Below are 12,529 nucleotides of genomic sequence, written 5' to 3'. Positions count from 1 at the left end.
GACAACAAGGTATACTAATTAGTTAAAAGTCCACTATATACCTATACTTCTAACTAAACTAGATATGAAAAATATTGATAGCATTACCCAACACCTAAAAGCAACTAGCACAAATACAACAAAATTAAATCAACAACCAGCTAGGGACAAAAGGGTCACAACATAATTCAAATGTTCTCAACCTTCCATAAAATACAACCAACATCCAACCTGCCATGAACAAATATAAGCCAAGAAATAATATCATTTTTAAAACACGAATTAAAACAACAATTAAATTTGTGAAAATTCTAGTAACTCACACGCGATGTCATACTGGATGTTATGACATCCACAATAACACAGAATAATACTTTAAAACAGAAAAGCATAAAACAGTAAAGAACGCGGTGATCGGTAAAATAGCAAGTGTACTATTTTGCCTCTGTAGTAATAATAGGGAAATTCCCCGAATGTCGATCTCAAGGACTACACGTTAATATCGAGTTTCAATAGTGGTTCAATTAAACAAAAACTATATTTGGAGCTTTGATTTGCAATTATAAATTAACAATAAATAAAAATGATAGAAAATTGACTAAGTGGTTTTAACAAATATGAGAGCATGCTAGGGTAAAGTGTATGATTTGCCCTGTAATAACCTTGAATTTTGATTTCTTCAACAAGTTCATAACCTTTAATTACCGCCCTTTAGTTTATTTTCCCCTAAGTCCTTAGTGGGAAAACCTTTGAACATTCATCCTAAATCCTAAGTCCTTAATTAGAGAATTATGATGAAATCAAGCCTTTATGTTATCAGGAGTTAATCGGTAACTATAGGGTATCCCTAGTCCTAGGTGATATCTACTATAGTCTAATCGTACAAAAACATTAACAACCGCTGTCCAGCTGGTTGTTAACCGTAAATCAATCTTGTTGGTCCGACAAAGAAAGCATAAAAACCTTGTACAATTAAATTAAATAAGAAAACAAATCTATTGATGAACTCAGGAATTCAAAATCATTACATAATCAAATCAGGGACACCCCCTAGCATTAGGGTTTAGTTACTCATATTGTTCAAAGAAAACAAAATATAAAATAGAGACATTACAAGAATTGAGATGAAAGTTGATCTTCAATCGCTTCCGTTCATGAAAACCTTTTTCTCTCCCAAACCCTTGCTTTCTCCAATCTTCAATCGTGTCTTCTCTTAGCCAAAAAGTGTTTTCTCCTTCTCCAAATCACTTATTTATCCTCATAGGTTTCCTAGTCTAGGTAAAATACCAAAACTGCCCTCTGGTTCTTTAAAAATCACAAAATGTTGAATTTCTAAAATCTGACGCGCAGGCTGACACGGTCGTGTCGGATGACACGGGCTGCCCGTGTCAGCCTCTGACTTCATAATTTGGCTTTGACTTCAACATCAAAGTTGTAGCCCTTTTCGTTAGCGAAATTTTGCCATCGGAACCGCGTCATTCGGAGTTACGAAGCTCTAGTTATGATCAAAATACTACACGCCTGTCACGATGAAAAACATGCTAAAAATTTCCAGGTCTCACACTTGCTAACATGGGCCGTATCAGCCCCCTGAATTTCATCTCTGTTGAATTTTCTTGGCCACGCTTCATCCTAACACGGCCAGTTTCAGGTGACACAAGTGGTCATGTCAAGCTTCATGTAGCATGATTTTTCACTTCCTTCGAAACTCCCCTTTTTGTACTTTTTTGCATTGATTTGTCTCGATTTATTCCTTTGAGCCTGCAAACAGTACAATACACAACCAAAGCATAAAATGTAGAAGAATGAAGTAAAACGCTTGACAATATAAAGCAAGATGACTAAAATCAATGGTAAATAAACGTGTAAAAACCACCGATCACGCGGCGAATTGTTCACCCAGTTCGGTATACAACAATACCTACTCTGGGGGCTACCAAGCCAGGGAGGGAATCCAATATAAACAGTATTAATTCAGAGCTAAACTCCCCCATTTACAACTCATCACTTAAGACCTACCCAATGCAATTCCAATCTAGTCCTAGACCTGAGTATCTCCACTCATTCCCCCTCAATCACTTCAGTGATTACAAACAGACTTTAATCAAAAGAGAGAGAAGACACACTTCAAAAACACACCTTGATCTGCTTAAAAGCTTCAATCAAGACACACACACTCGTGCTTAAAAGCTTGGAGTGACAAAGTACAAAAACAACATATTCCAATACAATCATCAAAAGACAATTGCTTGGAGTACAAGAGATTAAACATACAGATACAGAACTACGGTTCTTCACAATTAAAAAATCTCCCTGCATTCCAAATTAGGATTGCAGTCTTCTTATTTGCAGCTCTCGGGCCTCGGGCTTTCTAAGAAACAAATTATGGTTAACCAAGTTAATTTAATTCACACGTCATCAGGCTGTTATAGAATGTGATGTTAACGAAAGGAGAGATATTCAGCACACAATAAAATGTTTCCTAAATTGTAGATTAAAAGGAATTAGGAAACATAATAGTAAAACATAATAGCTCTTGCTGTCAAACATGGATGTCATGACATCGGTCATGACATTCACTAACAAAACTTGTATTAGCTTAAACATATGCAACCTGCATAAAACCATGTAAAGCATGTCATGATATTTGTCAAGACATTAAACACCCAGGTATGTTTTACTACAAATGCAGCCAACATGAAAACATCTACAATCTCCCCCTTTGGCAAATTTTTGGCTAAAACATCCTGTCACACCATATCAGGGAAACACTTGCAGCAGAAAACACACAACCACACACAATCAGAGCTAATACGGTACAACATTCCACACAAACATGCAATCACTACTACTACTACCATCAGCATGCATACATCAACCACAGCTACTGCTACTTCTACAACACACATCAACACACATAACATTGCTATACTACCACTACAACCATACCACATGAGCAGCTGTCAAGTATAACAGAAATAATCTGCTATAGTACACACCATCAAATCAAACAGATTAACACAACACAAAATAAGCATATCAGAATTGTTGATCACACACACTTATTGTTCTGGGGTGACATTACTACTCTTCCTGTTTGGCCAGAAAAGTTACCAAAGCAACCTTAATATGCAAATAAGTACATACCAGCATAAAATCCAAAAAAAACCAAAACAACAAAAAAACATCACCACCACCAACTGTCTTTATTCTTCAGATTCAGACCCATCAGAGTTGTCTGCATCACTTTCTTCATCTTCTTCATCTGAACCATCAGCTGGACTGGTATTTCCTTCTTCAACTTCTTCCTCAGAGTCTCTTCGCTCTTCCTGTTCATCTTGTGCTTGTATCCCTGCAGCACCTGCAAAATCCTCATTACCTTCCTTCTCTATAGTGCTGATCATCTTCTCAAGAGATACCTTCCTTGCCTCCAGCTCTTTGCAAGTCTCTTTCAACATTGCTATGACTTCAGTCTTACTGATTGATGATCCACTCTTGGATGTCTCACCCGATGTCATGACAATGTCTGGAACATGCGTTCCCTGAAACAGTTTATAGTGGAAAGACAGAGCACTTTCCCTATTGCAAATAGAATCAGTTTCAACCAAGATGCCAGGGTGCTTATTTAAGATGATGTCACATATGAGAGAAGGAAATGCTATAGGTCCTTTTACACTTTAGCTACCAACATGCTTCACGGTCTGCTAAAAAATGTAGGTACCATAGTCAAACTTTGCTTTTGTACCAACAACATATATAAATCTTCCAAGGACAGTTGAGACAGTAGACTTGTGATTTGTGGGCACCCAATTAGCAGCCCCAATCTTATGCAGCATTGCATACTTCATGCTTACTTTACTGGTAGACAATTTTCCTTTCAAAGGCCAGCTTCTGACTTGATTTGCAGTGATGACTTGGCATACCTTGTTATCAGAGACTTCAAGCTCAGGTTGAGCTTCATCAGACCTTCCTAAGAGTTTATTTATCACAGTGGAAGAGAAGTTAACACATTTGCCTCTTACAAACACTTTTGTGAATTCCTTAGATCTTTTGTTAGCACAGTCTTCAGAGAGGTTCACTATGAACTTTTTCACCAGCATTTCATAGCATTTACTCAGATGGACAACAGTTTTTATCAGGCCAGCAGCCTCAATCAAGTCCATTATGTCCTTACAGTCACGAGCATTTTGAGCTAATTCCCTCTCAAGGGCCAGTCTCTTTTGATACACAAATTTCCACCTGTTTGCACTTGCAACAAAGTGGAAGGATACATTGTCAATGGGAACTTCAGGTACACTAGCAGCAAGCTTGCTAGTTGTAGGCTTCTTCTTCAATGGAATGTCATGGACATTCACTTCAACATCAGACTCAGATTCTTCAACAGCTCTTGCCTTCCTCTTCTTTGGAACAACCTTTCTCCAAGATTTTGAGGAACCAACACCAACACTTTTAGCTACAGCTCTGCTTTTTATAGGTCCTGCAGAGGTATTCTTCTTTTTGACAGAGTCTTTGGAAGGGCTTTTAACATCAGATTTCTTCACAGGAGAATTCTGAATCACAGCTTTGCCTTTTCTCCTAGTCATGAGCCTTTTGGATACACTAGGGTTCACAGTAGCAACCAAATTATTGTCAGAGTACTCATCTAGATCCACAACATTTGTACCTGTTCCAGCATCTTCCCTTGGACTATCATCAGCTTCAGAACTTCCGATGTCATTGACATCCTCAATGACATTGGTGCTATCAACATCTTCTTGAACCTCTATAATGTTCTCCTCTTCAGTCATGTGAATGTCACTACCAGCAACGTGAACATCATTATCATTACGTTTTCTCTTGGGAGGATCAGGAATCAAGGTTTGTAAAGGGACAGATATCCCAGGGACCTGATGATTTTAATCCGAAATCCGTTTGACAATCTTGGCTATGGAGTTATGATCATATCTTGTTCCTTCTTTAGTAAGTTCCTCACGAGGGTTAGATGATGAGGGATTGGAGCCCTTAGTACGAACACTTTCCTTAGGTCTTCTTACATGTGATGTTCTTGGCTTTGTAGTCGTTAAATCTTCAGCGCTAATCATCCTCAGAGGAGATACATTGAGAGCCCGATTAGGGTTAGTTAACTCATTAGGTGTTGCAGAGTCGGAGACGGAGGACACTTTCTTTGGGGAGGAAGCATTCGGTTGTTGAGACATCTTGAGATTCTTTAGAGAGCTTCTTGTGACACGATTGTAAGGTGCGTCGGAGCGGTTCAAATTCAGAAAGATATTGATGAAACCAATAGAGTAGGTTGTCGTATTTTGTAGAAAAGTAGGAGTAGGAGGGAACTTGACACAGAAACTAAATTGGGGAAGTTTCAAATAATGGATACTTTAAAAAGCCCAAAGTGTATTCCCCTAATAGGATTAATTGCTATAATTCTGTTTGGCGGAAAATACCTAACATACCCTTCCCTTTTTCAGAGTGATTTTCATCTATGGTCTTAGTAGTACCATCAACAATAGAAATATTAGTAGCCACACAATTTTTGATGATCTGAAGTTTTACAATGTTGTCAACTGATGTTACACCATTCTCTCTGACATTGCAGCTAGAGCATCCTTTTGATTCACTGCTCACACTTGACTCATTAGTAAATTTTGATGTCAAGACATCTGTTGTGACATTCTCACATGCTCCTGAGATAGTTAGCTTAGTTTCTTTCAGAACATCAATCCTCCTTGTTGCTTGTTCGTTAGATCTTGTGTCTTCTATCTTTCTTTCTAGATCAACAATATCTTCCATGAGACTTACTCTTTCTTCTAGTAGTAATCTATTAGTATTCCTATACTTCTGTACTTTTGCACACAGTTTCTCATTCATTAGAAATCTCTCAGTAAAGCCAACAGCTATTTCACTGATGGTGAGGTCTCCAACATATGTTGCTTCATCAGATTCATCAGCCTCTTGACAGTCATCCTTGATTTCTTCTCTGATCATGGAGTAGGCAGAGGAGTAGTTTGAGGTGTTAGGCTCCCAAAGGTAGCAATTATCCTTAGACCTAAACCCCTTCATGACTTCTTCATTTTCTCCATTTGTGACAATACATTCTTCTTTAGCGAATCTGACATTGAACCCTTCATCACACAATTGGCTGATACTTATAAGATTTGCAGCCAGTCCTTGTACCAACAAGACATTATTCAGATTAGGAACACCATGACATCCTGACTTGCCAACACCTTTGACTTCCCTTATTTCTCCATCACCAAGAGTCATATAACTGGTTCCATCAAGTTTTATGTCTACTAATAAGTTCTTTCTTCCAGTCATATGATTTGAGCAACCACTGTCAACGTACCAGTCTTCCATGGCAGGCATTCTTAGAGAAGTGTGTGCTACTAGATCAACATTCTTAGCCACCCACTGTTGCTTCCTGTCAGGAGTATCATGTTTAGGTTTGTCTTGATGTGTTTGGTTGGGATATCCAACTATTCTTAAACATAATGGCTTTATGTGTCCAAATCTTCCACAGTAGGGACACCTCCGTCTTTGGAATTTCTTCTTTGTTTGGCTCCTTCTTCTATTTCCTTGATGTTGTGACATTGGTTTTGACATCTGGTTTGTCAAGAAGGCTTCAGGTTTTGATCTCCTGACCCCAGAAGTGAATTCTGGTTTAGCCACAAATCCTACCCCAGACATATCTCATACTCCCTGTCCAAACTACAGAATTTCTTCCAGAATGTTAGTTCCATTATTCAGCATCTTGAAGGATTTAGTCATTTGATCAAGTTTGGAGTTTAACATGCTCATTTCACTACTGAGAGAGTCTATGGTTGCAAGATGTTCACTCTTCTCAGTTTCCAGCTCCTTTATGATTATCTTTTGCTTCTCCACTTGTTTGCAGACTTCAGCATTCTTGATACACAACTTCTTGTATGAGGCAGTAAGCTCATCAAAGGTTAGCTCATCATCACTGGAATCATCATCAGATGCATATACACTTCAGACTCATTATCAGAATCTTCATCAGACCAAGTGACAGACAATCCTTTCTTATGCTCCTTCACATCCATGACACTGAACCCCTTTGCCTTGATTGGCCTTTTCTTCAGCTTTGGATCTTCTGCTAGGATAATAGGTCTTGCTGATGTCATTGGAAGTGTTCTTGACATTGGGTCTGGACTTCTGATCAACCCTTTTAATGAACCTATTGAATTGTTTTCCAAGCATGGCTATGGCTTCTGATAGAATTTCATCACTTCCACCATTGCTTTCTCTTGAACTATATTTAGTGTTGGAAACAGAAGATATGCTTTTGTTCTTCTTTACAACAGTGTCACAAATACTCATCTCAAAAGTTTGTAGAGAGCCAATGAGTTCATCCAGCTTCATGTTGCTGATGTCCTGAGTTTCTTATATAACAGCCACCTTCATAGAAAATCTCTTAGCCAGTGATCTGAGGATCTTTCTTACCAGCTTTTCTTCAGACATTTTTTCTCCTAAGGCTCCTGAGGTATTTGCAATCTCAAGGATATTCATGTAGAATTCTTGAATGGTCTCATCCTCTTTCATCTTGAGATATTCAAACTTGGTGGTAAGCATTTGAAGTTTAGACATCTTCACTTTGGATGTGCCCTCATGAGTTGTTTTGAGAATATCCCAAACTTCTTTAGCCAGATCACAGTGCTGCACAAGTCTGAATATGTTCTTGTCAATTCCATTGAACAAGGCATTTAGTGCCTTGGAATTGACCAAAGCCAGCTCTTCCTCAGTTTTGCTCCAATGTTCTTCAGGAATTAGAACAGTGGTTCTGTCTTCCATTACCTTCTCAAGATGTTTCCATCTGTTTTCCACAGCTTTCCAGGCCTTGTTGTCCATAGACTTTAGAACAGCTACCATACGGGGTTTTCAGTAGTCATAGTTAGAGCCATTCAGAATGGGTAGTCTATTCACAAACACTAACAAATCCTTCTCCATAGTACCAGAATTTTGTTGTCCCTAGATATCACCTAGATGTAAACAGCCAGGGTGCCTGCTCTGATGCCAATTGAAAATTCTAATAACTCACACGCGATGTCGTACTGGATGTTATGACATCCACAATCACAGAATAATACTTTAAAACAGAAAAGCATAAAACAGTAAAGAACACAGCGAATTGTTCACCCAGTTCGGTATACAACAATACCTACTCTAGGGGCTACCAAGCCAGGGAGGGAATCGAATATAAGCAGTATTAATTTAGAGCTAAACTCCCCCGTTTACAACTCATCACTTACGACCTACCCAATGCAATTCCAATCTAGTCCTAGATCTGAGTATCTCCACTCACTCCCCCTCAATCACTACAGTGATTACAAACAGACTTTAATCAAAAGAGAGAGAAGATACACTTCAAAAACACACCTTGATCTGCTTAAAAGCTTCATTCAAGAGACACACACTCGTGCTTAAAAGATTAGAGTGACAAAGTACAAAAACAACCTATTCCAATACAATCATCAAAACACAATTGCTTGGAGTACAAGAGACTAAACACACAGACACAGAACTACGGTTCTTCACAATTAACAAATCTCTCTGTGTTCCAAATTAGGATTGCAGTCTCCTTATATGCAGCTCTTGGGACTCGGGATTTCCAAGAAACAAATTAGGGTTAACCAAGTTAATTTAATTCACACGTCATCAGGCTGTTACAAAATGTGTTGTTAACGAAATATTCTAGGAGAAATATTCATCACACAATAAAATGTTTCCTAAATTGTAGATTGAGAGAAATCAGGAAACATAATAGTAAAACATAACAGCTCTTGCTGTCAAACATGGATGTCATGACATCGGTCATGACATTCACTAACAAAACCTGTATTAGCTTATACATATGCAACCTGCATAAGACCATGTAAAGCATGTCATGACATTTGTCAAGACATTAAACACCCAAGTATTTTTTACCACAAATGCAGCCAACATGAAAACATCTACAGTTTGTCAAATTTAATTGAAAACTAGTATTCAACAATGATATGTAACGCATATATGGTGACGTTTTAACCACAAAACTAGTAGAAACTAAAATTATGAAAGTTGTGTTATTGATAAAAGACTAAGCTAGGTCATCCTGTGATTGATCATCAAGATCATCATCCTCTGATAGATCATCAGGACCATCATCATAATGTGGATGAGGTTGACTAGTATTGCAAGATCCACCCCCAGAATGATGCTCTAAGGTTGTCATCCTTTGCGTAAACTCTGCCATATTAATTAGGAATTGATTCTGCAACTCCTTTGTACACTGATCAGCCTCAACAGCTCTTTGGTTTGCTTCATCCGCTCATTGGTTTGTTGCAGCAGCCTCTTCACGGGTTGTAGCTGCCTTCCAACGAAGCATCTCAATGACCTCATTTTCAGGAGGAGAAAACTATTGAGTAAGATGGGATACACCCTTTCTAAGGTTAACACACAAATAACCAGTTCCATAACACTGAAGTGTTTTCTCACCATCAACCTCTTGTGTATCACTTGTAGTATGCTCATCATTCTTAACTAGTTGAGTAAGACACTCCTGATAGTTATCCTGAAGAAAAATAACTTACATAAGCTTGAATAACAAGATAGAACTAACATGAATGTATTTTGAATAAAATTGTTTTATGTTAAACTACTAACACATTATTTATCATGGAATCAATGTATAAAAGCTTTTCCCATAACAGAATGTATTGAAATATTTGAATATTACTGAGAGATAGGAATACCATAGTGACATAATGTTAATCCATTAAAAATTATATTGTAGTGACATAACAAACTCTATTTCACTAAACTTTATGTCAATTCAAAAAAAATATTCCATCAAACATGTTATGTGTAAAGTTATAGTTAGTCAAGATCTTGTATTGTATGAATAAATATGATTTCTTTTAACCTAAGACATTGAAATCATAGTTATGATTCTACATCAAAAACATGTTTCTTGTAAACCTAATTCACTCTTCCAGTGGACTTAATTGGTTTCAATTAGAGATGTTCATATTAGCACATAGTTAGGATTCTACCTTAAAAGTTGGAAAATTGTTAAATAATGCAAGGCAATTGAAATGTAAGTTTTATCAACAGATTTTGTTTCAAGTTTTAGTCAACTCAGATATGTCATTGTGAGTGATTACAACTTTCTGTCAACCTAAATAACTCTTACCCTGCACTTAATTGGTTTCAATCAGAGTTGTTAATATTAGCTAACAAAATTGTATTATGAAGCAATGCATAGATGTTGTGGCACATTTTGATTGGAAACATAATTGGCTTATCTGAATTAATTCAATTAGAAACATTAAGATAAATTTGTTGATGAAATTTAAGTATACTCACCTGAAATAAAGGTTTAGATTATGTTCAGTTAACCAAAATTGTTTATGCATAATCAACTAATGGCATGGAAGCACTACAAGCAAATAACTTACATAAGTTTTTTCAGCACGACTATCAACCCAATCGCCTGACTTCTTCTAATAGGTAGCCAAAAAAGCTCATCAGGATAGACAACTTGTCCAAGTATTTTTCTCTACCAAGAAAGCCAATCAATAACAACCTTACATTAATTCTATGTAACCACAATAATTATTGTATTGCTTTCTTAAAGCTAAAAAAGTATCCAACTAAACATACTAGTATCAAAACCAAAATGGTTAGTACAAAGGTAACTGTAATTTCTAAACACTGCAATGTCATAAATTTTCAAGTAAGGATATAATTTTCAAGTAAGATTGTTATTTCTAAACACTGTAATGTAATAAATTTCGTGTATCATTTGCTAAATTATTGTTAAGCTAGCTGTTACAACAAATTTTGTCTTCATTAGTAAAGAATTATACTATTTTTTTGCTAGAGAAAGAAAATATGATACTTTAACCAGTATCAAAACCAGTATAAAAAAACCAGTATGTGAACTAATATCAAAACAGAACTAGTATCAACACAAAAATCACTATGTGAACCAATATCAAAACAAAAATCAAAACAGAAACAAAATCATTATCAAACCAGTAGCAAAATACTATATTGCATAAGCAAAACCAGTATCAAAATACTATATTGCAAAAACAAAACCAGTATCAAAATAAAAAAAAACGAGTATCAAAATACTATATTGCATTACTTCCTTAAATCTAAACATGTAGGTTTTATTCAATATGAAAATTCATACATACCATATCAAGTGCAATGTCGTGATGAGCCTTCCGTCCTGTGCTATGGACAGCTCCTCCCTTACTTGAACTCCTATTATTCTTGTTTTGTGAATACATCTTTTTGAAACCATCACTCTCCCAATGTTTAAGAAGGCCCTTATATGCATCCTCTCCCATCCATCTAGGTCTTTCCTCCTTGTCTCTCACTTTTGTAAGCATGTCAGTAAGGCGTTTAGGACATTTTTTTTATCAAATATCTCTCTGATTTTCTTCTCATGATGAGGCTCCCATGAAACATATTTCTGGTCGAAAAAGTAAATAGAGTGAAATTTAATTCCAAAAAATATATCCATATCAATAAGGTTGTAAAGAGATATTATATTTCATGATCATAAAAAGTTAAGTCATCGAATTTAAGAGATGGTATAATTCATTTGTCACAAAGTAACTACAACCAAATTATAAGGCTTAATGAAAATATTCCAAACCATTCATCTTGGGGAACATTTTTCAAACATGTATAAATGTCTCGAAATTGTTTCCTAATAGCCATCCTAATTGCATTAGCAGCAGCTTTGCCAAGAGTAAATCTACACACACCAAAATGTAAATTGTGAAAGAAATAGATTTAAATAAAAGTAAATTCATGACAACTTATTAAAAAACAAAAATTTAATACCCTTCACCAAGATGGCGTATCTTGATCTTCGTAACATTATCATCCTAATGGACATCTTGTTCATTATGTAGGTGATCCCCCTCAACATTGTTTGTAAGATTCGCCTCCTCTATGGAAGGTTGTGGTGTCGCTTGGACTCTTGCCGGTGCGGTCACTAATGAAGGTGATTGGACCACTCTTCTTGTTTCTTGAATTGCTGTCGGTGCCGTCATTTGAGGCGGTTGGACCACTCTTGTTGTTTCTTGGATGGTTGTTGGTGCAGTCAATTGGGAAGGTTGGACCACTCTCATTGTTTCTTAAACTACTGTTGGTGTTGTTACTTGGGAAGGTTGGACCTCTATTGTTGTTTCTTGGACTAGTGATGGAGTAGGATGGACTACTCTTGGGGTTGGTTGGACCACAGGTTGTGTCTTTTGGACTGTTGATGAGGAATGTTGGGTTGATGATGGTAAACCCAATTTCTTGAGGCGCTTCTTGTTGGCTTTCGCAAGCTTCTTGGTAATTTTAACAAGAACACCCAGTCATAACTGCCTTTGATGAGCAATGGTGGAAGACTTCTTGCTCTTAGTTCCATTGAATTGTCCAGTCATTTTCTCAATATATAAGTCTTACTGCACAATAGCAAGTTAAAATATGTCATGAAAACATACAACATAGATACAACATAGATACAACACAAATTTTCAATAAAGTATTG

General features: G+C 36.7%; 1 protein-coding gene across 3 annotated transcripts; it reads right to left on the bottom strand.

Moving 5' to 3' along the window:
- Positions 1-9,449: 9,449 nt before the first annotated feature.
- On the bottom strand, positions 9,450-12,283 carry LOC131627737 (uncharacterized). 3 transcript variants are annotated; one of them, XR_009291560.1, is made up of 3 exons: positions 11,833-12,283; positions 11,175-11,455; positions 9,450-9,541 (listed from the first exon to the last, which is right to left on the bottom strand). XR_009291560.1 is itself a non-coding variant. In XM_058898591.1 (2 exons), the coding sequence occupies exons 1-2, from the start codon at positions 11,370-11,372 to the stop codon at positions 10,424-10,426; spliced, it is 303 nt and encodes a 100-aa protein (XP_058754574.1). In that variant the 5' UTR covers positions 11,373-11,612; the 3' UTR covers positions 10,409-10,423. The 3 variants fall into 3 exon arrangements, 1 of the variants encoding a protein (XP_058754574.1); XR_009291559.1 differs by lacking the exon at positions 9,450-9,541 and adding an exon at positions 10,409-10,528; XM_058898591.1 differs by lacking the exons at positions 9,450-9,541; positions 11,833-12,283 and adding an exon at positions 10,409-10,528 and having other exon boundaries at positions 11,175-11,612.
- Positions 12,284-12,529: the final 246 nt, after the last annotated feature.

The sequence above is a fragment of the Vicia villosa genome, unplaced genomic scaffold (genome assembly GCF_029867415.1).
Source record: "Vicia villosa cultivar HV-30 ecotype Madison, WI unplaced genomic scaffold, Vvil1.0 ctg.000399F_1_1, whole genome shotgun sequence".
In the NCBI taxonomy this organism is placed as follows: domain Eukaryota; kingdom Viridiplantae; phylum Streptophyta; class Magnoliopsida; order Fabales; family Fabaceae; genus Vicia; species Vicia villosa.
Note: the sequence above shows the minus strand (reverse complement) of the source record. Positions and strands in the feature narration are given on the sequence as shown.